Source organism: Callithrix jacchus, chromosome 12 (assembly GCF_049354715.1).
Source record: "Callithrix jacchus isolate 240 chromosome 12, calJac240_pri, whole genome shotgun sequence".
NCBI classification, from domain to species: domain Eukaryota; kingdom Metazoa; phylum Chordata; class Mammalia; order Primates; family Cebidae; genus Callithrix; species Callithrix jacchus.
This window is the reverse complement of record NC_133513.1, coordinates 123,054,897-123,081,301: the sequence shown is the minus strand read 5'-3', so window position 1 is coordinate 123,081,301 and position 26,405 is coordinate 123,054,897. Positions and strand designations below refer to the sequence as shown.

Sequence of the window (26,405 nt, the reverse complement as noted above, 5' to 3'; positions counted from 1 at the left end):
TGTGGGCATCTTCAGAGAATCACTTTGTGCCAAGATTTGGGAGGAGAAAACTTAACTTCATCAGGTGAGTAATTTACAATGTTCACTTATAAAACTGAAAATGACATCTCCAAGTTCTGGCAGTACGTGACGCTTTCAACCCTCTCCAGATGTCACTCAGGCATCACAGGAAGCGTCAGGAAGACCGTACCCGCACAGGCCTCTCCAGCTCGTGGCCCCGTGGCCGGCGGACTGCACTGTGGGCCCATGCAGCCCACCACCTGCTTCTGTAAATGAAGCTTTACTAGAACCCAGTCATGCCTTTTTCTCCATACTGGCTGTGGCTTTGCCAAGCCTGACATATTTACTCTCTGGCCTTTGACAGGAGGACTTGGCTGACCCTGTCTCATGCTGTCCGGGGAGTGGGGATGTGTCTCCCTCCTTAGTCTTGGGGTGCCTGTAGGGGTCTGAAAAGCTCCCTGGCCATTCCCACTGGGGGCAGGGCATGGCCAGTTCCTCCCCTGGATACCAGCTGGGATCCCACAGGCTGCTGCGGGCAGCCTCCCCACTCGGGCTCAGGAAGACAGCTGTTGTCCAGCCCTTCATCCGAGAGTTATGCTGAGGACAGACCTGTCTTAAACTAGCAGAGGGGCTTCAAAAAGCAAGCTCATGTCACCCAACCAGAGGAAGCAGTGAGCAAAAGGGCTCCACCAAGGGACCCAAGGAAGCGACAGCTTTCAAGGTGCCATCTCCATATTCACCAAACTCACCCACAGCCCAAAATGCTGCCATCCTCATCCCGCACGTGAGGCCAGGGCTGGCACCACCATGAAAGGGTGAGGGCACAGAGACCAAGCTGCAGGTGGTGTTTTCCTTGGGGCTCCTGCACCCTCAGGGACAGGGCCCTGACTGCGGCCTCTTGGGGCCTCTGGCAGCATCAACCTGTTATTTCCTAGCCTAAAGCTGGCACAGTCCAGAGCTGTGGCTGACCTAAGCTCGGGATGCCCTGTGCTGACCACACACAGAGTGAGGACCACAGCCATGCGGCTGCGCACAGGCCCCGGGTCCTGCCTGCCAACTGCTTCTTTGTGGCCAGTCCTGCCAGGGGGAGTGAATCCCTGTTCCCTCTAGAGGGGTGGTCGTTTCCTTCAGCTCAGTCCTCAGGGAAACTCTGCCTTCATCCTTTGGAGTTGCCCGAGCTGTGTAGACGGGAGGAGCTCCGTGGGTCCACTGACTGCTTGAAGCTCCGACAGCCACCTGTGTTGGGTGGGGGTGGGGCAGCTGCTGTGGCCCCTGCCTCTGGTTTCCATGTAGCTCCTGACCTCCTCTGCTCTCACTTCCACAAGGGAGAAGAGTGACTGACCAGCGATAAGGGAGGAAGAGAAGGGTATGCTCAGCTTAGCACTGTAGGGCTCCTGCAGGTGACCCGCTGGCCCCATAGTTGGGGCACCCTGGTCTCTTCTGAGATGGTCAGCCCCTGCCCTGGCTGGGGAGACTTGAGCCTAGCCAGCAGGGACAGTGATGAGGTGTGTGATTCTTGTGGGAATTACTGGAAGCCACCAGGGCCATGCCCCCCACCCCCATCTTCAATCTTGCTTTTATCCTAAAAAAGCTAAAATCTTGAGGTCTGCTATCCATTTCTCAGTTGGCTCAGAAAGGTGGAAGACAGGAATGTAACATATAGGCATCTCTCTGGTTGTCTCCCTCTGCCTGGGTGGCCAGGGATGGCCACACAGCCTGCATGCCCACCACAGGGGATGCCAGGGGCTCCAAGGCCATTTGCTTAAGCATCCCGACAAAGGTTATGTGAAGAGCTGCTCCCAGATCGCTTACCAGGAGTGCATGGGACAGTCTCCCACCAGGAGTGCATGGGACAGTCTCCCACCGGGAGCGCGTGGGGCAGTCTCCCACCAGGAGCACCTGGGGCAGTCTCCCACCAGTAGCACGTGCGGCAGTCTCGTGCAGCTTTCTACGGAAAGAATGGGCCGGAGAGCCCCCCTCCCCAGGCAACCGCCTTCATCCCTAAGTAGCTCATGGCGCCTGGGGAGCAGGGGCGTGGGTGGGCAGCCACAAAGGGGCCAGGAGATCTCAGTGGATGTGTGGGGCCTGCCTTATCATTGTGCAAAGCATCACAGTGGCTGCTCCATGAAGAACATAAACTGCCAATAAGCACAACCACCAGAACCAGCGCAGGCTCCAGAGAAATGGGGAAGGGCACCAAGCTCACTCTGAAAAGTTTTCGGCCGGCACGACATGTGGAAGGTGAATGAGAGGGGTCTAGGGACCACTCACCGCCTGGTCCCCCTTCCTCCCTGCATCCTGAGCTGGAGGGCAGCCCACTCGTCCCAGCACCCAGACGGCCCAGACACGGATGCTGACCTGGGGCCTCTCCCCAGGCTTCACACGTGGCTGCCCTGCTCCCAGCGTCCTTCCCTGATGAGGAAAAACAGCCATTCCTGTGGGATCCCAAGGACGAGGCATGCTCAGGCTACCCCTGGGTATCACTCTAGTGCCCCTGGGTACCACTCCAGCTCTGCTTTTCTTTTTCTCTCCATGTATTCCCAGCTCAACAGAGAGATGATTTCCACCCATGCCCAGCTCCCTCACACTCCACCCTCCAAAGGCAAACAGTGACTGGTCAGGTGAACTTTTAGAGGAAGCAGCTGGGGGCATGTGCCCGGCATCTCCAAGCTCTGTTTCTTGGGCAGCTCAAGGCTTTTGGAGCAGGCAGCTTATGTCACTGCCACACAGGTACCTGCCACAGACTTCACCTGGTAGGTGTGGCCCTCTGTAGGGCCCAGCTACACATGTCCCCGAGGGAGGTGGGGGAAACCCCAGCCCCGCCTTGGAAAGGGCGCTTAAAGCCCCTGGGAGCAGGTGTGCCCACTAGTGCCTGATGCTGCTGCATGTTCTACCGCATCCCGGGGCCCCTATCACCCCAAAAGGCTCTGCTGGGCCTGTCAGCCTCCAGCTGAATGGAGTCTCACACCCAAGCTCATAAGGCTGCTAAGTGGCAAAGGTGGGGCTCTAACCACTCTCCTGCATGGTTCCATCACAGCTCCTCCTTGACGTGGACTGTTGACGTGGACTGTCGAGGCGGACCTTGTAGGGTGCCAGCCGGGGCCAGCAGATGACGTGGCTGCAAGGCGGGGCTCTGCTTCCGCACGTCACGCTGTTGGTCCTGATTTGACCAGAGTTTGGGTCACCATGGAAACGTGCACCAATGACGCAGCTGAAGAGGCTTCTGACGATGACATGGGAAAGGCGGGTGGCGGAGAGCTGTGACCGTTTTTGGCGTCGAGTTTAACAGAGTGCAGTAGAGTAACTGGGACGTCCTGGAACGGCAGAGAATCCCCGCCTTCCGGAATAAGTCACAGGAAACCTCCAGGATAGAATATTTACCCTGATGGACGACTTTTATCAAATACAACAGTCCCATTAATAATTGCCATGAGGGCATTATTAGATAATAAACAATTCACGTTTTTGACTGATAAAGAGGTAGGCATTTAATTCAATCTAGTTTTATAAATATTTAGGCACCAATTCCATTTTCCTACCTAACAGTAGATTTTGCAACATTTTGATTTTTCTTCTCTCCTCTCAGGGAGCTATGAAATTATAACAATGAGTAAAATAAACATACCTCCCTCGCCCTCTTCCTATGTATCAATGCAGAGGCCAGGACAGACAGCACGGAATGACCATGACCCCGACAGCTATGGCCGGTCCTCACCCTAGCATGTTGTGACGGGGAAGAGGTGACTTCCCACAGAGGCACCGTTTTTTACCATTAGAAACAGGGAAAGCTGCTTCTGTTTGTGTTAATTTGGTGGCAGGTTTCAGACTATTAAAATAATAAAAGCTGCTGAAATGTACCGGGGCCCCCGGGCCGTTTTCAAAGGATCCGTACCCTCTCTGCCCTCTCCTTTAAAGCATGTGCTGCGTAAAATGTAATTTTTATCAATAACCAAGGAGCTCATAATATCACAGCTGCCTTGAAATCTTCATGCTGTGAAATCTAATTCCTCCAATACATGAATCCATCACTTATGCAGCCCCTTTCTCAAATGCTATAAAACTTCCAAACCCATAGATTTGTTTCCAACAAAAATAACATGAAGGGGCCTTTCAATCAATAACGGAATCCCTCTGATTCGGGGCCGGCGGAATATTTCTTCCAACTTTGCCTTTGTTCTTCTGGGTAGCAGCCCACAAGGGAAAGAGCTTGTTTTCACTCGCAGCCTCATCAATACCTAAATCCTGGTGAACAAGTGACACCGAGAAGCTGTAATCAATAGCTCCCTGTGCGTTTTTTTCTTCTGGTCAAATGGTTCAGCTTCGCTGACAACCCTGACACTTCGAACATGATGCTAAGTCTTTATCAGTAGCCATCTCGGTGACTGGCAGAACACAACTCGGGGGGTCATTAACGCTCGTGGCAATCTGTGAATAAACCAGCTCCTCAGGAATGCATTTGTTTAGAAAAAGGTGGGAGACTCTCTGTGTAATGCATCGATTGCCTTTGAACTGCATTTAGCAAATTCTGTGTGAGGATGAAGAGGAAGAGTGCTTTGTAGAGGGGGTGGGCCGCGGGGAGTTTTCTACTCAATATCCTGGGAAACTGACCATCTTCTCCCGCTGGGCTGGGCAGACAGCCTTCCAGGAATGCTGACCAACCACCTTACACCACCTGATGAGTCCTTCCTGGAAAACTGGAGAAATCAAGCTCCTAGGATGGAGGAAAGCCCCACATAGCAAAAGTCATCCCTTACTCTGGTGGGGGAAGAGAGATGCATGCCGACAGCAAATGCAGTAATATGACCCAGCATGTGCTCCTGTTTATTGCAAGCCACCTAAGGAATTAATGCACAATGAGCTTTATGATGCTTTTTTAACACTCCAAGTCCATTTTTCACTCTCCTCCCTTAAATGCACAATCGCTCTATTCAGCCTGAATATAAGGGATGTTTTCAGTGAGCGAGCCTCAGCGATGCACCGTCTGGGCTGGATGTGCACAGCCTCGGCTGGGACGCTGCTGTCAGTGGCAAAGGGAAACACTCCTGGGGACACTTGACAACAGCAATGGCTCGCTGCTGGCTAGGGCCCTTCCTCCCTCAAGTCCCTGGGTCACCCTGAACGATAGTAAACTACTCAGGCGAAGGTTTCTTGCGAAAGTATCTCTGGTGTGTCTGGGCCATACTCTGAGGCATCTGTGGGTACTGGAGCTGCGGGTACTGCTGCAGCCTCCTCCTCGGGGTGAAGGTCACCGCACACACTGATGCCCACAGCAAGGCCACAGGAGGCCACCACCGCCTGGCTGCCCTCAGCACAGGAGCGATGTGGACGCTGGGAAGGGCGCGACACTGTGCCCGTGGAACTGTCCTGCCTGGTGCTGTGCTCACCTCCAGTCTTGGCTCTGCCATGTGACGGGGTGTCGATGTGTGGACTCCTCGGACATTAGGGTTTGACACCCCATGTGATACTACTTTATACATTTCAGTGACTGAGGCCATACTGGAACAGAGACACTCAGAGATTAATAGCAGAAGAGAGTCACGCTGGTTTGCAGAACAATAAATGTCTCTGAATATTGCCACAAGCAGGATTGCTACGGCAGCTCCACTGCAGAATGAGAAACTGCCAGCCTCACGAAAGGCTTCTGGGGGAGGGTGTCACCATGCTTCACGCCAGTTAGGGGAGCTTGTCCTCCCAGCAAACGGGGAGCTGCCCACGCGAGGGAGCGAGCACTGATGGCGCCACTCCCATCTTCATGTGTATGCACAGAGAGAGCTGAACCCACCTCAGCCGGGACAAGACGATGACTTACTCTCCTGGAGGGGCAGGAAGAGTAGACACGGCCTGAAGCAGGCACTGCAGTGATGCGGGAGGAGAACCCCCAAATCCCATTTGCAGCCCCAGTTCTCATGGGCCTTACACGGAGCTGCAACACCACAGTGTCTGAGCTGCCTTTCGCCAGGCTGAACACCTCAAAATGGACTCACAACCAGGGAGAAGACGGCGGCCTTCCAGAGGGGTTGTAGGTTAAGCTTTATTGGGAAATGTCAAAAACCATCCTCAGAAACTTGATTAAGTAACATCTCCCATGCACCCTAAAAATAAGACCCCTACTGTGTATTGCAGACGTTTTATGACAATGTAGCTGAAGACGCTGCAATTAACGTGTGCCAGGTGCCAAAGGAACGGCCAACCATGCCCACCAGCCACATCACCAACCCTGAGGACGGGAAGAGATGCAGGAGGCGGCATGGTGGCTGTCCCTGCGGCACCTCGCTCCTGGGATATTTGGGATATTTTAAATATGGCAGAAAGCTTGCCCAGATGAGGGTGTACAGGATGACAATGCAAACCCAGCGGAGCTGCTTTTTAAGGACAAACAATGCAGTTTTGTGCAAAAGCCCAGGTAACTGTCCTCCTAGAAACGGAGGCTCTGCCCTGGGATGCGCAGCGGGCAGCAGGAGCAGCAGGCTGTGGTGTGAACACGCCGGCCTCTCCCCTGTGAGCAGGGGTGGAAGTAGTTTTGAAAACCAACAGCAAAGCCACAGTGATTTTTCAAAAAGTGGGGTCACTCTGATTTAGTCATCTCCATCCCTCGACGGAGTGACCATATTTGCGCTCCCTGATTAACTTTGTCATGTTAGAAACCCTCAGAGCTTTCAGGAGAAGGCATTGCTAGCGTGACCATGCACCATCCCTGGGTGAATGTTCCAGGGCTGTTCTTGAGGTTGTGTGGGTTCTCCCAGTGGGCCATGCAGACAGGGGCACCCTTCCTGCCCACCCCTCCCAACAGGCACGCGTGGCCTTGGGCACACCCACATGGCAGGCCATGTGCAACTTCCCTCCTCATGCTACGTGGCCTGTGACCCAGGGGCCAGTCCCAGGTACTGGGAGATGGGAGAGCAAGGGCGCCCCCGATGTCCCCGGGTACCACAGGCCATGCTGCCCACCATGCTGTGTCCCGGCTGGGCCTTGTCCTCTGGGGAGCACAGCCTGAGGATGCACAGCCTGGGAGCCTCAAGCTCAGTGAAACCTGACTGCAGACACACGGGAAGGATGAGGACACAGAAGGGCCCTAGGGGCGCGGGGAATGCCATCCCTGGTGAGACGCGAGGTGTGTGTGGTCCACCATCCGTGCTCACGTGTGGGGCTGTGGCTCTTGAGACCCAGGGAGCCGTGGCCCTCAGGGGGAGTGCAGCCCCAGAGAGCTGGTTGGATGTGCACCCTTTCTGGGCCATCCTCCTGGATGGAGGCACCTTGCAGGTAGGCCTTTTTTTCTGTTTTGTTTGCTGCTACACTCCAGGCATCTACAGCAGTGGATCATAAAACAGGCACCCAACACTTCCACCCGCTGAGTGAGCAAGTGGGGTCCCCTCTGCCCCCTTGCCACTCTGCCAGGGTCCCTCCTCTCCTGTTCATTGTAATGACCAGAAGCTCAAGCGGGGATGTGCTCCTGGGGGGAGGGGCTTCCCGGAGTGTGGTGTCCAGGTAGCCTCCTTGCCTCTTCAGGAGGCATCTGGCACAACGATCCCCATCACAGATGCTGTCCCTCTGCCCACCCCAGGAGCATGGCCTGCTGGGGAAACATGTGGCATCAGATGACCCCCTGCTGCCTGCACGCGCCCACCACCCGCAGGCATGCCCGTGCCATGAGAACTCACAGGGTTGCTTCTCATCGCTCCTCCCACTGCTCGCGCGGCTTTGGGGTTGCCTGCCAGGGCTGCTAACTGCTGGTAAGAAACCACTTCTCCGAATTTCACAGCCTTCAGGAGCTCCCATAACACCTGCCTGGTGAACGACTCTGAAAGGAAGAATGCAGAATGAGATTTGGACAAACAGCTTCCGCAGCTCTGATATAAACAGCTGCTAGTCCCAGAACAGGAAACGCATCGACACAAATAGAGGTGTTATACTCAATTAAAGCATGGCCTCCATGCATCGCCTTGCCACCATGTCACCAGGGGAGCAGACATGGGTGTGACGCAGGCCACCACGCAGGCTGGCCCCTCGGAAGGCATCCCTGGGGCGGGCACCGTGGATTTGTGATTTCCTTCCACCTTCCGTGTTCCGTGCGGGATTGCCGGTGCCGCCCTTCTAGTGACTGGGGGCGTGTAAGTGAGCGCATGGCTCAATTAATACGCACAGAAGTCCCTGTCTGCCTGCCTACTTGGAAATCTTTTGTACTGCTGGTTAATTTCCAAGTTCAGCTGGGACAAAGAAGGCAAAAGCGGCCACAGGCCAGGCTGCGATATGATGCTGGCTGTCCACATCCAGCCGTGCACAGGACTGCCCCCAGCTACCACACGGAGCGCCAAGCGCCACGGTATGCAGGGGCCGGCGGTGACCTTGGCTTCAGGCACCTTCAATGAATAGGGATGCAATACTAAAATAACCCGATTCCCATTTTAATTGACTAAGCACATCCAGCTGCATTTGTGCGGCATCCTGCTGCAGGAACGAGGAGGCAACCGCGGGAGAACATTCTCTGCGTCTGCCTCCAGGTTTCAGAACTGCTACCTGGGAGTGGGGTGGGCAGGAGAGAAACCTGGGCATGCGAAGAAGGGCTGCCTGAATCAGTACCTATTGTCTTTCCAAGGGGGACATGCAGCTCAGGAGCACTGGACAGAGCCACGTCCTCTGTCACAGGGGCTCCAGCCCTCCAGGGGCAGGAGTTTCTGAACAGCAGCAACAAAGGGAAGGCTTCCTCGGGCAGGGACGATGCTCTGAGTGTGTCCACAAGAACACTAATTACACTTGGTGCCAAGCTGGCAAAGTGCGATTTGGTTCTTAAAGGAAACACACCCTTACATGTGTGTTAAATAATAAAAATCACGCCTTAACTGAAGGGAACGATAATCACTTCACTGGGAAAAAAAAACCTGTTTAGTCTTTATTATAACATTAAGCAAATTAAACATCAGCATAATCCAGGTGAAACCAGAAAAGGGTCATCAAAGAAATTAACTTTGTTGTTCATTAATTTACATGGATTAGTAGAGGGCAAAAAGATAGCAAATGTGCTCTAGTTTTTTATGATATAATTTCAAACTGTACACCATTTGTGGCAGGAGGGTGACTTTGGGGTTAATCAGACTGATTTGTCCTTTTAATTGCTTTCTATTCAAAGAAAATTCATTAGATAATGTTCTCTTCAAAATTCATGAATCAATTTAACTGAAGAAACCACATTAACAGCTTTGGGTTCATTAGCACATGCAGTTGTATTACTGGCTGACGGCTGGGGGGTTTCCTTGGGCAGACGCACTCTGTTTATTGTCATTTCCTTAGAAAGCGTTTTGAAATAAACTGTTAATCATTATTATGGTTGCTGTTGTTGCTATGCCTAACTCTGAAGAAAGAAAATAAGAGCGAGGGAGCCTGGTGCTGACTTGGAGGAGAAGAGATTTCAGGGACAGCTGTCCTGGAAAAGAAGCAATAAAAGCAGCCCTTCCATACCACAAGAAGCGGAGGCCAATTTCCTGCACAGGGTTGGTGGCTTTGGTTTCCGTGCTTTGACCCAGGGAGAGGATGCTGCCTGGGTTTTCTGGGAGAACGGCCTGGAACTTCACTGAACTTGCAGGAATGAAATGAGGGAGGTGTGTGTGAACCTTGCCGGAGCGCAGAGCAGTTCCGAGAAACAATGGCATGGTTCCAAGGGCTCATCTGAGCGCCAGCCTCCAGTGCTGCTCTGACAAACTGCTGCCAAATTACGGAGCACCTTTCTTTCCAAGTGTAAAAGTATCGTATAATAAAACAATTATATGTCCATAGATGAGCACAGAGTTTATCAAACGTGTTCAGCTTCCTTGTCAGTTTCTCATGGGAAACCATTTCTTAACTGGTCTGTACCAGGCAACGTGGGGAAGCATAGCTCAAACAATGCACTATGTAGCAATCAGGCACGTGATTTTACAAACGCATCTGAAAACTCAGTTTACCCTGCAGCGAACAAACGCACTCATTAGTTGAAGCAGCTCTCAAAGACCACAGTGCCCCTAACCCTGGCTTGTGCAAAATTGCATAGCTGGACGCTACCTGTTCCTGAAGAGGGCAACCCTTTCTGTGAAGCATCATTCTGTAATCTACTAAAATCCACTCATAAACATTAATGCACCTGGAAAATAGAAGTTCTTGAGGTTGAAGTGACCACATCAGTCCTCGGTAGCTGGCACAATCACTTCAAGTGGCCCAAATGGGCAGCCATTAAAACAGCAGCTTTCTCTCTCTCACCATGGGCCTCCCCAGAGAGCAGGCTGGATGCCTTGGGGCTCTGTGACGCAGCACATTCTAGATGTTCCTCTCTCTCTCCTCTCCACCTCCCTTGTTTCCTTCCCAAACTCACCTTCCTCCTGCCTGTCCTGTGGTACTGGGTACCTTGGGCTGGGCTTTCGTGGCTGGGGTCAAGGGAGAGGACCAGTGTCTTGGAGTCCCCGCATCTGAAGGACGTGGCTATTTTCATTTCCGATTGGGTGGCTATTTAAATGCATGCACCATAACTGCCTCACTCAGAGGAGACAGTTTTCTAAACCCTCTGCCTGCACTGTGCATCTTCTGCCAAGGGTCTGGATGCCCTTTTCTGATGCTGGTCATGAACACTGGGTTTTTACAAGGTGTTTTCATGCCATGACACAGGAGTGGAGCTCATGGCTCTGAGCAAGGCAGACGCATGACCTTGGACCAACTCAGCCAAACCCAGCTCTAATAAGGAAGACGGCACACACCAGAACATGGCAGGAGGACACAGATGGGACCAGCCTGGCTCTGCCACTGGGGAGCTCAGACTAATCACTTCCTTAGCCTGGGTGTCCATCTCTCTTCTGTGATAAATCTCCTAAGAGCCACCTCAACAAACACATCTGTGCCTCAACTGCACACAGCTGGGCTTAGAGCACAGGCAACAGCAGGGCTGGCCAGGTAGCTGGCCCTCGCTGAGGTCAGGGCTTAGGCAAGCACTGAGGGGCTCTTCCCTGGGAGGCAGACCACCATGCTTCCAGGTTCTAGGGGAGGAGTCTTCTTTCCCTCAACCAGCAGGCTCCCTGGGTGGTGACCTGTTGAGGTCTGTGTGGCTTCCTCAGGGGAAGGGGTGGCCTTTGGGTTGCGGCACTTTTCCTTGGCCAGGCTGCAGCTAGCAGGGGCACACTCGGGCCCACGTGCACAGGTGCTACCTGCTGGGAGTGCCTGGGGAGAATCTCAGGAGCTGTGCTGGGGCCACGGCCAACAGAGAGCAACAGAGAACAAGAAAAAACAGTTAAGAGCAGAGCCCCAGCTCCTGCACGACGTCCCTGCACAGCAGCCATGGGCCTGGAAGGGGGATCCCCGGGAGCTGGTGTCTCTGGCACAAGTCACAGCTATTTGACCTAATGCTGCCTGGTTATCAAAAGCAGCCAGAATAAACTAACGTGAGACACTAAGATGGGAGGAAAGAGGGACTTTGGTTCCAGGTAAAATGCAGCAAGCACTTTAGACCTGTTGCTTCTACTGAACGTCTTTATAAAACCTGGGCAGAAGGTGCAGAGCAGCTGTGCGAGGGCTGCGAAGAGGCAGGAGCAGTCGGCAGCCTTGGAAAGAAGATAAGAATTTCAAGTACCACAGAAAAGATGAACGGGCTGGCCGGATGATCCCTCTGTTGTCCTGAGCCTGAGCCCTGGAGGCAGAGCCTGGCAGAGACACGGAGCACCCTTGGGGCTCTAATCCACTCTGAGGAAGGACGAGCATATCCTACCACTATGGTTTAAATGTGTTCCAGTGTTGGAAACAACTGCCACTGTCAGTGTTAAGAGGTGATGAGGTCAGGAGGGCCCCTCCCTCAGGAATGGGTGAATGCGGTTACTGCTGGGACTGGTGATGGAGGGACTCGGGCCGTCTTCCTGCCTTGCACGCTTGCTTGCCACGGGATGCCTTCTGTCGTGGGATGGCTCTCGGCAGATACTGGTGCCAGGCCCTTGGATTTCTCAGCCTCCAGGACGGTGAGCCCAATACATTCCTATTCTTTATCAGTTACCCAGACTGGAGTATTGTTAGAGCAGCAGAAAATGGAATGAGGCAGCTCTGTTTGGAGCGAGTAAACATCTCTTTTTGGTATTATCTCTGAGGCCTTGAACCTCAGCTCCTCCCTAAGCAATCCTGTGGTGTGGGTGACAACAGGGGCCATGGGAGGCCACACCAGTGAGGAGGAGATGGACCCTTTCTGATGGGAAGAGGTGTGCTCCCCCTAAGAGGTGGGCAAAACCTCTTTGCTTTCGCTGCTTGGCTTGGACCCAGATTGAGGCTTAATAACAGGAAGAGTTTAATGACAGAAGGAGTGGGGTAAAGCCCCAGACTTCTGACCAGGGGACTGATGAGGGAACCCTGAGAACTAAAAAGTGCCAAGAAGATGGTGGAGGATGAGGAGTTTGTGGAAGCAAACCCAAACGTTGCTTACCAATTTCTAGATTCACCTGTTCAGGTGAGCTACTTCCCCACCTGTGCACATGTGGATCTGACCCTAAACCACAGGCTTTGAGAACTGAAGTAAGAATTAGGCACTGTCAGTTCCCAAACTGTCTGGTGAGTGGTGCACAAAGGGAATGATTTTAAGAGAACTGCATAGGCTCTGAAACAACAAATATTGAAGGCTGGTCAGAACTTGCAAACTAACTAAATCCAACCAGGTTGACTGCCTCCTACAACAAAAATATCAACATTTTATGTATGATTTATATGAAACCAGCAGTCTCATAATATTCAAAATGACCAGAATATGATCCAAAATTATCAAGCAGGCAAATAATCAGAAAAATAAACTCACCAGGGAAAAGATAATCAACACACACCAAGGCTGAGATGACCCAAAAGTTGAAATCATCTGACAAAAAGTTTAAAAGATCTGTTATAAAAATGCTGCAAGGGAAGACACTCTTGAAACGAAGGAAAAAAAATACAAATAGAAGCTATCAAGAATAATAAAGTAGAAAATTTAGTATTGAAAAATATAATAACCCAAATTAAAACTGTATCACATTAAGATCAATAGAATGCAGATGCCAGAGAAGAGAGTCAATAAAACTGAAGCCAAGTTAACAAAAAATCATCCAATCTGAACAACAGAAAGAAAAGTATTTAAAATAGACAAAAAAAGAACATGTGAGACAAAGTCAAAAGATTCATTTATGTCACTGGAGTTACAGAAAAAGAGAAAAAAAGAGTGTGGTACAGGAAGAAATTCAAAGAAATAATGGCTTAAAATTTTGTCAAATTTGGCAAAAGACACACAACTATAGATTTAAGAAGCCCAGAAAACTGCCAGTAGGACATGCCCGAAGAAATCCATTCCCTGATAAATCACGTTCAAATTGCCGAAAGCATCAGAGTCCTGAAAGCCACTAGAGACAAACAACTCACTATGTACCAGGAAACAGACATGTGAATGAACGCGAAATTCTCATCAGAAACTACTGAGGTCAGAGGAAGTAACAGCACTTTCCAAGAGCTGAAATAAAGGAAAAAAGCTGTCAACTCAGAATTCTATATCCGATTTTTAAGACTCCTTCAGGAATGAAGTTAAAGATATTTTCTGATAAAAAGGAAAAACTAAGATAATTCATTGCCAGTATCTTTAGAATGGCTAAAGGAAATTCTTTAGAAAAAAGAGAAATAATGGTTATAGTTATCCATATACTTACACTAGAGAAGCCTAGAATATCAAGAATGCAGCCAGAATAAGAAAAATTTAAGATTATATGGGTAACTATCACAGGCTATTTTCTTCTTAAGTTTTTCAAGATAGGTTTATTAGCCAAAAGAAAAACTTATGACATTGTGAGATGAGATTTTCAATATATGTAAATGTAATGCATGGCACTATAACAGAATGGGAGATTTAAAAGGACCTATATAGTCATAAGATTTCTACATTCTACTTAGAAAGGTAAAATAAGACTGTGAAACAAAGTATTATAATCCCTTGACCACTAGAAAAACTATATGAAGAGATATAGTAAAAAATGCAACAAATAAAATAGTAAAACAAGTTAAAATAGCCCTAAGGAAGGAAGAGAGAAAAAGGAAAAAAAGGGGACAAACAATAAAATGTTAGACCTAAAATCAAACATTACACTAAATGTAAATGATCTAACCATACCAAGGAAAAGATAGAGACTATCTCAATAGATTTTTTAAAATGTGCACAAGAAAATGCTGCATAAGGAATTCACTTCAAATAATACCTGTAGGTAGGCTCAAAGTAAAAGGATAAAGATAAACCATGCAAACACAAATGTAAAAAAAGTTAATACAAGAAAAAGTAGACTTAAGAATAAAGAAAATTCTTGAGGTAAAAAGAAATATTACATAATGAGAGGGTCAATTCACAAAAACAATACATCAATTCTAAACGCACCTGTGTCTAACAACAGATTTCAAAACTCACGACAAAAATGAAGGAAAATTAGACAAATCCACAATTATACATGGAGACCTAAACACTTCTTTCTCAATAAGCAGAACTAGGTGACAGAAAATCAGCAAAGATACACAAATAAAAAGCACTATCAACCAACTTGACATAATGGATATTTATGGAACGCTCTACCCAGTAACAGTACAATGTATATTCTTTTCAAGTGTACATAAAACACTGACAAAGATATACCATATTCTGGGCCATAAACCTTAACACATGTAAAACAACTGCAATCATACAAGTTATGTCCTCTGATCATAATGGAATTAGACTAGAAATCAACAAAAAATAACAGAAAATTCTCCAAACATTTGAATAGTAAACGTATCACTTCTAAATAATCCATAGATCAAAGAGAAAGTCTGAAGGAAAATTAAAAAAAATATGCTGAAAGGAATGAACTGATAACAAAGCATGTTAAAATTTATGGGACAAAGCTAAAACAATAGAGGAATATTTATAGTACTGAGTGTCTATATTAGAAAAGTCTCAATAATCTAAACTTCCAACTTAAGAAACCAGACAAAGAAGAGAAAAATAAACCCAAAACCATCAGAAAGAAAATAATAAAGGCATAGGCAGAAATCAACACAATTGAAAACAGACAAAAAATCCATGAAATTAAAAATAAGTTCCATGAAATGACCAATAAAATTTATAAATCTCTAAGACTGATAGAAAAGAAGAAACAAATAATCAATATCAGGAATGAAAGAGATATTGCCACAGATCCCACAGGTATTAAAGAGATAATAAGGTATTCCTACAAATAACTGTGTACTAAAATCCAACAACTGTGAATAGATCAATTTATCAAAAACTACAAACTACCAAAATTCATCCAAGATGAAACAGATAATGGAATACTCCTATAACTATTAAAGAAGTTGAATTCATCGCTTACAATCTTCTGAAAAAGAAATCTCTAGGGTCAAGACGATTTTACCAGTGAATTCTATAAAATGTTTAAAAAATAATATCAGGCCAGGCGCGGTGGCTCATGCCTGTAATTCCAGCACTTTGGGAGGCCGAGGCGGGTGGATCATGAGGTCAAGAGATCGAGACCCTCCTGGTCAACATGGTGAAACCGTGTATCCACTAAAAATACAAAAAAAAAATTAGCTGGGCATGGTGGTGCATGCTTGTAATCCAAGCTACTCAGGAGGCTGAGGCAGGAGAATTGCCTGAACCCAGGAGGCGGAGGTTGTGGTGAGCCGAGATCGCGCCACTGCACTCCAGCCTGGGTAACAAGAGCAAAACTCCATCTCCAAAAAAAAAAAAAAAAAATCAAATTGACAATGTTTTCCAAAGAAAGAAACATTTCCTAAAGTGTTTTTTAAGACCACCATTACTCCAATATCAAAACCAGAAAAAGGCAGAAACCAGAAGCGTATACTTCAGTATCTCTTATGAACGCAGGGCAAAAATCCTCGACAAAATACTGGCAAATCAAATCCAGCAATACATAAAAGAACAAGAGACCAAAATTAAGTGGGATTTGTCCTAGGAAAGTAAGGCTGATTCAGTATTTGAAAATAAGTCTACATTATGAAACTACAGTAATCAAGACAGTATGGCATTGGTAAAAGAACAGACACACAGGTCAACGAAACAGACACACACAGATATACAGTCATTCCTTGGTATCCATTGGGCACAGGTCCCAGGACCCTTCTAGAATTCCAAAACCCATGGATGCACAAGTCCCTGGTATAAAATGGCATAGTATTTGCATAAAACCCAGGCACATCTTCCTGTATACTTTAAATCATCTCTAGATTACTTATGATAACGAGAACAATGTAAATGCTATGTAAACAGCTGTTATGCTGTATTGTGGAGAGAATAAGGACAAGGAGAAAAAGTCTGTACGTTGTGAGTAAAGATGCAACCATTCTTTCCTCATTGTTGAAGATATTTTATCTGCAGTTGGTTGAATACATGGATGTGGAACCCATAAACACAAGGGCTAAATGTTCACTTTGACAAAGATCTTTGACCAAAAAAGCAACGGCAATTCAATGGAGAAAGAATAGTTCTTTCAACACATGGCCCTGGAACAATTAGACACCACATGACAAAGCAGCAAATCTGGATACAGACTTTATACCTTTCTCAAAAATGAACTCAAATGGATCACGGACCTAAATCTAAAGGTCAAGTCATAAATGTTCAGAAGATAACACAGGAGAAAATCTAAGCAACCTTAGGTTTGGAGAAGAGTTTTTAGATACAATATGATTCATGAAAGGAAAACATGAATAAGCTGGACTTTATTAGAAACTTCTTTACTGCCAATGATACCAAGACTCTGGAAATGAGAGACATGGACTGGGAGAAAGTATATGTAAGATACATGCCTGAAAAAGGACTTGCATCCAAAATATATTATAAAAAGACTCAAACTCAACAATAAAAAGTTAAACAACCCAATTAAAAAATGGGCAAGTCTTAACAGACACTTCACCAAAGAATATATGCAGGTGAGAAACAAGCACAAGGACAGATATTTAATATAATTTGTCTTTAGGAACTGCAAACTAAAACAATGAGTATGATTACAATGGCTTGTAGAATGGCTAAAATCTAAACACTGACAGTAGCAAAAAGTGCTGGCAAGAATGTGGAGCAAAAAGGATGTTTCATCACTGCTGTTGGGAATGTGAAATGGTACAGCCGCTTTGGAAGACTCTTTTGCCATTTCTTTCAAAGCTGGAGTCTTACCATGTGATCGGGCAATTGCACACCTAGGTATTTATTCAACTGATTTGAAAACCCACATCCTCACAAAATCCTCCCTGTGAATGTTTAGACAGCTTTATTCACACTGCCAAAAGTTGTAAGCAACCGAAATGCCATTCAATAGGTGAATGGATAAACAACTATCCATACAATGGAGTATTATTCAGCGAAAAAAAAAAAAAAAAAAAAGCGATGAAGCCACAAGAAGACACAGGGAAAGCTAAATGTATATTGCTAAGTGAAGGAAGCCAGTATCCTAGGCAGGGTCCTGGAACGGAAGAAGGGCGCTAGGTAAAAACGAAGACCACCTAACAGAACATTAGTTAATATTGAGGTGCCAACACTGGTTCATTAATCATAACATATGTACCACACTGATGTAAGATGTCACTTACAAATGGCATCATAATAAGAATCAGTGGGATAGTCTGGAAATAGGTGTGGAGCATCAGAGAACTCTGTACTAACTTCAATTCTTCTGTGAAAGTATTCTAAAAACAATGCCATTTAAAATGAACATTGTCTCCCATATCAATACCCTAGAAAAACACATCTTCTATATCAAGGCAGAATAAATATTTAATACAATTCAACATGCATTCATGATAAAAGCTCTCAGCAACCTAAGAATGGAAGGTAACATTCTCGACCTGACAACTGTATCTGCAGAAAACCTACAGCTGACGTCATATACTTAACTGGGCAAAAAATGCCAGATGAGGAAACAGAAGACAGTTATTTTAGAAAAGAAGAAGTAAACGCTCCCTATTTGCAGACAACGTAATTGTCTATGGGAAAATACCCAGGAAATAACAGGAAAGTCTTAGAACTAATAAGTGAGTTTAGCAAAGTCACTAGATATGAGGTCGTTATATAAAAATCAATTGCCTTTCTATATACCGCTGATAATGGTTCCAGCCAAAATAAGATACTTAGATGTAAATCTAACCATTTGTATATAGGCTCTGTTTGTTGAAAATTTTTTAAATGCTGAAAGAGTAATCAAAGAATGTCTGAATAACTGAGGAGACATATCATGTTCATGGAATCTCAATAGCATAAAATTCTAATTCTTAACAAACTGACCTAAAGATTTATTATTCCAATCAAAAACCCCAGGAGAATTTACTGCACATAGACATGTTGCTTCTAAAATTTAGATGAAAGGGCAAAGGATTGAGACTAGACAGCATATTTTACAAGAGACAAAAGAGGTCAGAGAAATCACACTACAGGTTGTAAGACTTACTATACGTAATAGTAATTATGTATTTGCAAAGGGATAAACACCCACATTGTTGGAGTACAGACAGAGCTACTGGATGGAGTTGAGAAAACAGAAGACAGTCTTCCAAAACGGGCCTACTGAAGTAGGACCAAACATTTACTGACAAAGGTGCAAAGGGATTGCAACGAAGAAAGCGTGTTATTTTCAAAAGGTGATGCCAGAAAATTGGATATCCATATGCAAAGAGTGAAACTTGATGTAAACCTCATGCCTTACTTAAAAAATTAACTCGAAATATATCATAGATTTAAATGTAAAACATTAAAGAAAGAAGAAGAAATACATGACAAAATCTTCATGACCTATTGTTAGTCAAACAGTTGTTAGATATGCCCTCCAAATCATGATAAAAAAAATCAGAGAGAGAAACAGAACTTCCTTGAAAAGGGAAAAAATTGGTTTGTGAAAAAATCTGGCCCATGGAAGTCAGTGCTAGGAGAGCAAAAGACTAGCTACTGACTGGGAGAAAATACTTGGAAATAACAAATCCAACAAGAGTCCTATCCTATCCGGAAAAAATACAGAATTTTCCAAACTCAACAGTTCCAAACCGAAACTCAACAAATTACCTACTTTTTTTTAAAAAAAGGCAAAAGACTTGAATTGACACTTCCCCAAAGAGGACAGAAGGATGGGTCAATAAACACATGAAAAGCCTGAACGGAACCAGCCATCAGGGAAATGCAAATTAAAACAATAATGAGACACCATTACGTATCTATTAGAATGGCCAAAATAGAAAACAGATAAATGGAGACAGAGCCACACAGTAGTGACACTCAGCGAGAAACAGGAATTAACTGTAGATACATGCAATAACTTGGATGAATCTAGAAGATTAATAAATCTGGGGGAAAAGTCAGGTTCAAAAGGTTAAATACCGTCTGATTCCATGTACATGACATTCTCAAAAACACAAAGCCGCGGTGATGGAGAAGACACTGCAGGTGTCAAGAGCTGGAACGGGGGTGGGGACGGGCCGTAGCTGCCAAGGGGCAGCAAGGGGGTGTCCCGGGTGGTGGAACTCCCTTGCACCCTGATTTTCGTGGTGGTTACAGAAACACACGTGTTAATGTTCATGGGACTGTATACCCCACAAAAAGACAATCTCACTACATGTTAATTTAAAAAATAAATTAACAAAAAGATGAGGGAAAACATCTTCAAGTTACCTTTTCTTTAATCAAAGGGAGTTTTCTCCCCAAAGTTCAAGACACAAGGGACCAGTACTTCCTGTTTAAAAGGGAATCTAGGTCACATTTTCTGCAAAATCTTTCCCTCTGTGAGGCCCCACCTGCCATGCTCTCACAGAAGCCTGTCACCATGGAGGGTCCCTCCACCAGACTCATGAAGGACCAGGCATCTGCCTCTCAGGGCTCTGTCCCAATGCTCAGCCCTGTGGGTGGCCAGAGTAGACATCCAGAAAGTGTCTGCTGGGTGAGGCAAGGTGGGTGTGTCAGCATGGAGCTGGGGACAGTCCTTTCCCGGGAGGCCGGAAGACAGTGAAGGGCAGCATCTTCTGTCAACACAACCAGGGCCTACAGATCCCCACCCGGCATCTCCTTCAACCTGGCCAAGAAGAGCCTGATAAACCTTGTGCACATGGCTAGAGATGTGGCGACCAGGAGGTCCTGTGGCCTGTGGTCCTTGTGGAGGCATGGAGCCCCGACGGGGCACACTGAGAGTAAGCAGGAGGAGGTGCTTGAAGCCCCATCGGCTGGCTCTCCGTGGCATGCAGGAAGACCACGGGGCCTGTGTGGCCCAGGTCTATGCGGAGAGCCTTTGTCAGGTCTGTGAGGGCTCAGGCTCAGGTCAGGAACAGGGTTTGGAAGGGGCAAGGAGCTACCGACTGTTTTAGTATGGTGCCTGGAGGAGGTGCGCCCCACCTCACAAAGCTTGGCCAGCCAGAGGTGGGTGACCTGCAGAAGGAGCAGCCCCTGACACCTGGCTTGTGGCTTGTTCACTCCAAAGGCAGGAACATGATGTGGCACACTTTGCAGGGGGCTGGGCCGCCAGGTTAGTTTGGATGTGCTCTGCATGCCACGGAGCTCACAGCCAGCTTGCGCACAGCTGCCCAGGCACGGAGGTGGCCTGGTACACACCCACGCCAGCCCCTTCTGATGCCTTGATTAGAAGGCTCAGCAGTGAAGTTCTCTGTGCTTGCCAGGAGCCAGACTGAGTCCCAGCATTCACTGTCCCCCAACCAAGGCTTCCCTGGGCCTGGGCAACCCGGCCTCTAGGAGGACAGGACACTATCACTGCCTGGTTTTTGGAATGTCTTTGGGGCAAGCTTTCAAACAGGTGCTTGAGGATGAACTAGCGCAGGCTTTCCTCCCACCCAGGCAGATGCGGTTTCATTCATCATGAAAGCAGAGGCTGTTCTCATCTCATCTGTCCTCACCAGGTCATCCCAGGCTGAGCAGGCCTGGCCAGCGTCAGCGCTGAGGGGCCTCCACAAATAAAAACAAATACACTGAGGACGGCCCTCCAGAGCTCCGCAGTCAAGCCCAAGTGCCCCGGCTGCTTCCACCGTCAGGGTGACCATCTGCAGCCCGTTGGGGCATGATCTCCTCTTTCCATTCGCCTCACACGCTGTTACATACACACACGTGATGCAGCAGCTACGGAATACAACGTGGTTTAAGCGAAAATAATGGCATTTGTTTCAGCCTGTCAGCCGTGACCTCCAGGACCCCCCAGTGCACAAGGAAGACACGAACATGGAAGAAGACGGTCACTCCAAAGGTCCGGGAACGCGCCCGACCAAGTCCAAACACAGGAATTACATGCACGCGCTTGCACTCAAGGATGCTGGACTGGGGTACCCTGGAGGGAGTGAGTGCGCAGACAATGGACGGGGACAGACTGCGGTGGTGAAATGCAGACAGCTCTGCTGGAACTGTGCGCCGGGTAAGGCCACCATGCCACCAACCGATGCACGGATGCACCCCTGCGGTGGTGAAATGCAGACAGCTCTGCTGGAACTGTGCGCTGGGTAAGGCCACCATGCCACCAACCGATGCACGGATGCACCCCTGCGGTGGTGAAATGCAGACAGCTCTGCTGGAACTGTGCGCTGAGTAAGGCCACCATGCCACCAACCGATGCACGGATGCACCCCTGCGGTGGTGAAATGCAGACAGCTCTGCTGGAACTGTGCGCTGAGTAAGGCCACCATGCCACCAACCGATGCACGGATGCACCCCTGCGGTGGTGAAATGCAGACAGCTCTGCTGGAACTGTGCACCGGGTAAGGCCACCATGCCACCAACCGATGCACGGATGCACCCCTGTCCACTGATATCTGCTGCACCCAACGGGGTCGGCCACAGAGGATGTCTCTGACTCATGAAATCTGATGTGTGACAGCATCTATGGATGAACAAAGTCCCAATGTCAACACTGGTTTCCAACATGCTATGAGATATGCTACAGAAAATGGTGGCTTTTGCTGGCAAGCACCAGTGTGACTCCCTGAGTGAGGTGCCAGAGTGCAAGTGACAGGTGGGCCTGGGTCTTTGCTGGGTAGACAGATCAGTAGTGACTCACCCACTCCACCCAAAAGCCCACCTTATACCACACACAGAGCGGCCAAGGGGAAATTAGGGAAGACAGTGATTTGGTGGTAGGATTTCAGAGGTAGGAAGAGGAGGCTCTCGAACGAATCCAGGTGCAGCTCTGTTTTCTACTGTTTACCACCTCTGTGAAGGCTACACATCAAGTGGCCACCTCCTGGCCCTAAGCACCCGGCTCTGAGCAAGGGCTGCTGCGGTCGTGGGGGGCTGCTGAGCACCCTGGGTCGTGCACCGAGGCGGGACTCCATCCCAGCGCTCCTTCCAGCCCTGCGCAGGGCTTGAAGTCATTTTCCAGCAGATGGTGGTTACTGCAGACCTATGCTAAGGCCGAATTCATGACCTCTGGCCCAATAACTTTAAAGAAAAAAACGGGGCTTCCGGCTCCTCCCACACGAGGACCTGCCGCACCCAGCAGGCACGCAACCTCCCCAAATACAGCTTGAGAGCAAGTCCTCACACTGAGGTGCAGCTCAGCGCTCCAGCGGATGGCGGGAGGGTGCCACGCTGGGGCAGGTGCCTGGCCATCAGTCCCTTACATCCTGCTCTAGCATTTTGGGAGCCAATTTCTACTTCCCCAAACATTATCCCTCTGCAAAGTCTCCCTGGAGCCCCTCACTGAGTCCTGACATCCACTCTGCAAAGCTGGCGTTGTGACTCCCATTTGGAAAGGACAAGGCTGAGAGCCACAGCCTGACCTATGGGCCACACAGTTGGCGGGGGCTCCGAGCCACGCTGCTGCTCTCTCAGGCCTGGAAGGTGGCCCCAGGCACCCAAATGCCGACACAGGCTTCGGGTCATCTCTGTGTGGAGCCAGCCCAGCCTCGGCGGCTCTGCTCTGGATCAACTGACTCAGGGCCCAGTCACTGACCACCTCTGGGAAACGGGATGCATGAGAAAGCTGAGTGGCAGACGGCAGCCTCAGTGGTGTGAGCGCAGTGCTGACCCCACTCAAAATATCAGTCCCTCCACTGAACACACCGGTAATGGTAAGCTGGGAAGAAAGCCGGTCTCCCTCTCCCCAAAATGGAGACACTGACACCCGTACCTTGGAGACTCTGGTAGAAATATCAAGGCTGACCACAGCACTCACCACCTCCACCGTGGATCAGCTTCTTGGTGCGAGGGCCACGTGCAGTCCCGGCGAGCCTCCCAGCCTCCTTTCCCATGCAGGGGGCCCTTGGGGACAGGCCACATGCCTCGCAGCACACGCACGGCTACTCAAACGCAGGTTCGGTGTGAAGGCCAGACCAATAGCATCCTCCCGGGGGTTGCGTTCAATGTCACCTTCTGGGGAGAGTTCTTTTCAAAAATACAGGACTTCTTCAGATGCTACCTACTGGGCTAACTGACAGGGCTTCAAATTCAAGTCAAGACGGCCTATTATTCTGTGGACTCAACTCACCTGGGTCCAAAACTACTTCTGGTGTGACCAGGGCTGGGGAGGCTGTTTTGGACCATTTTTCAAAAGTCAAATCCATTACTGGGGAAGAAAGTTTGCCAATACAGAGCATTCCAGAGTGCCCGCCATGGTGCTTGGTACCCAGTGGCCAGCCAATAAGCTCCTGGGAAGCTATACAAGGCACAGGGCCAAAGGCATCGAACAGACACTCCTTGGAAGTCTGAGATGTCAGATGCGAGTTTGAGCAATGTTAGGGAAACAGGCAGGGGCACGCTTTTGAAGATGGTAATGTTGGTCTGGAAATTCCGGTAGCTGGGCTTAAAATGAAACTATTACAGTAAGTGCCAACTGAGCGCTTACTAGGGACCAGGCTCCATTCAGGTGCTTTTCCCTGTGCAGTCCTCAAGGTCCCGCGTGATGCTTGTGCTACCATCATCCACTCTGCAGGTGAGAAGTCCCCCAGGCCAAGAGACAGCAGCCTGTCCAAGGTTGCCCTGGGGGCTGGTGGCAGGTGGGGCCAGTACTCTCCCATAAGCCTCCCATGCAGGTATCCCATGCTCGCTGCTGTCCCTCACAGCTCACCACAAAAAGTCCACAGCTCAGCTACTTCTTGGACTACTGTCCTGTCGCCCCTCAGTTTCCTCCTGGTAAAATGAGCTTCCCGCAATGGTGAGTGGCATCTGAGGGTGATGAGCTCACCCATGTGAAAGGTGCTCTGTATGTGGGAAGGACTGTGCAGATTTTAAGGCCCGATTTTCAATTCCTTGACTGTTCTGGCCCCCTTCATGAGGCATCCTTAACAACATGGTAGTTGGTGAGAGGACAGGAGCCCCTAGAAGACCCTCCTGCTCTCCCTGGATTCCTGGGCCTCCTCCCCTCTTCTGTAGTGCTACCTCCAGATGGCCTCTCTCAGGCTTTAAAAAGGCCTGATCTCAGCAGCTGTGGCTCCAGAGGCCCAGGCAGCCAGGGCCCGTGCAATGTACTCCAGGCAGGGCCAGGGGCTGACAGTGTCCTGGGGTTGATGAGAGCCCACTTGGAGCACCTGACGCAGGTTAGCCTCAGAAACAAGCACCCTTTCCCGGACCCCAACTTCTAACTCCACATTCAAGCTCTTTGCTCCCTGCAGACTAACTCTTGGCTCAGCTAACAGGAAAATATACAACGTTTTCAGCATTTTTAGACTTCCCTTTAATGACTGTTGATGAAAACGGGCTCAGTGGAAGGGAGTGCTTGTGAGGCAGAGCAGATCCTGAGCCCAGTGGCCACGTTGACCTTATGTTTCCAACCTGTCCACTGAGGGGACAGGATGTAGGGGTTCTGACCTGGTTCTGATCTGACCCATGGTCTAGGGGGGCTCTGACCTGGTTCTGATCTGACCCATGATATGGGGGAGCTCTGACCTGGTTCTGATCTGACCCATGGTATATGGGGGCTCTGACCTGGTTCTCATCTGACCCATGGTATAGGGGGACTCTGACCTGGTTCTCATCTGACCCATGGTATAGGGGGGCTCTGACCTGGTTCTCATCTGACCCATGGTATAGGGGGGCTCTGACCTGGTTCTCATCTGACCCATGGTATAGGGGGGCTCTGACCTGGTTCTCATCTGACCCATGGTATAGGGGGGCTCTGACCTGGTTCTCATCTGACCCATGGTATAGGGGGGCTCTGACCAGGTTATGATCTGACCCATGGTATAGGGGGTTTCTGACCCAGTTCTGATCTGACTGTGGCACAGCGGGGCTCTGACCTGGTTCTGATTTGGCTGATGCTTGTCCCCGCATTGGGGGCAGGTCAACAGGATGCATGAAGCTGTGCACCTCCAGCTGCACACCAGGAAGGGTGAATTCTGCTGTCATTTTTTTTAAATAAAAAAGAGGAACCCACAACACAGGCAATGTGAGTAACATTTCAGAGTAAAAGGACTTTTTAGAACAGTGATTCTCAAACTATGGTCTAGGGATTCCTGAGACCCCTTTAGGGGGTTTGTGAGGTCAGAGTTATCTCCATAGCAATACTAGGATGTCATCTGCCTTTTAGATTCTCATTCTTTTACAAGTGACAGAAGAGTTTTCTGAGGGCTATGTGAGGTGACAACACAACAGATTAAATGCAGAGGCAGATGTGAGAATCCAGCTGTCTTCCTTTGTGGCAGGCACCAAGGCAGTCCATTCTGCAAAAGTGGACAGCAGGCCACTCTTCTGAAGGGTCTGTCTTGGAAAACAGTCACCTTCATAAGCATATGACCTATGTTATCCTGCCATGGATTTACTGTTATTTTTAAATAAGTTAATACATTTAAAAAGTCCCACGTTTAATTTCCAATATGGGAAATGTGCATACTACAGCTCTCATCATCAAAAGCTCTTTGGGGTCCTCAATCATCTTAAAGAGGGGTCCAGAAGAATTGAGGTTCTGAAGGGTTAAGCCTACTCTGAGTCCGACCAGGCCCAGCAGGACTCTGTGTCACACATAGGAAGGCTCCAGTAGGCTCCATCTAGTCCTGGGCGTGCCAGAAAAGATGCAGAGCTCACCTGGAGGCTGGATTATGCTACCAGCCCCTGGAAATGGACCTTCCACCTGGCTGAAGTGTGGGGCACCTGGGGACAGTCTCACCTAGGAGGCTCACTCACAGAGGTGCGACACCACATCCTCGAAGCTCCCCCAGAGGTGTATTTGTACTCCCTTTCCCTATACTTAGAGTCTCCTAAACTTATTTAACAAAAGAATTATGCCTAAGACTTTAAGCACAAACTTAAGGAAGCCTACAGAGAAATGATTAAACTGTGACCGTCCTGGTATGAATGTGAATAATTATACGTTAACACCCTTTACCATTCAAATAATTGTCATTCAGCTCAAAGCTGAATAGCTGACTTCTGAATAGGTGCTAATGGTTCCTGAACAATAGCAGACATGCAGAGAACCACACTGTGCAAAAAATCAGAGGCAGGCAGGCAAGCA

The 26,405-nt window shown here is 48.6% G+C and overlaps 1 protein-coding gene across 12 annotated transcripts in view; it reads right to left on the bottom strand.

Moving 5' to 3' along the window:
* MGMT (O-6-methylguanine-DNA methyltransferase) overlaps window positions 1-26,405 on the bottom strand; it is a 303,204-nt gene that overhangs the window by 27,866 nt on the left and 248,933 nt on the right. For all 12 annotated transcript variants that reach the window (XR_013524454.1, XR_013524453.1, XR_013524455.1 and 9 more), the window contains one exon: window positions 7,659-7,798. Coding sequence is in view for 6 of the 12 variants with exons in the window: in XM_078344099.1 (XP_078200225.1) it covers window positions 7,659-7,798 (140 nt within the window). In the remaining 6 variants the exon portion in view is untranslated. The remainder of the gene's footprint in view (window positions 1-7,658; window positions 7,799-26,405) is intronic.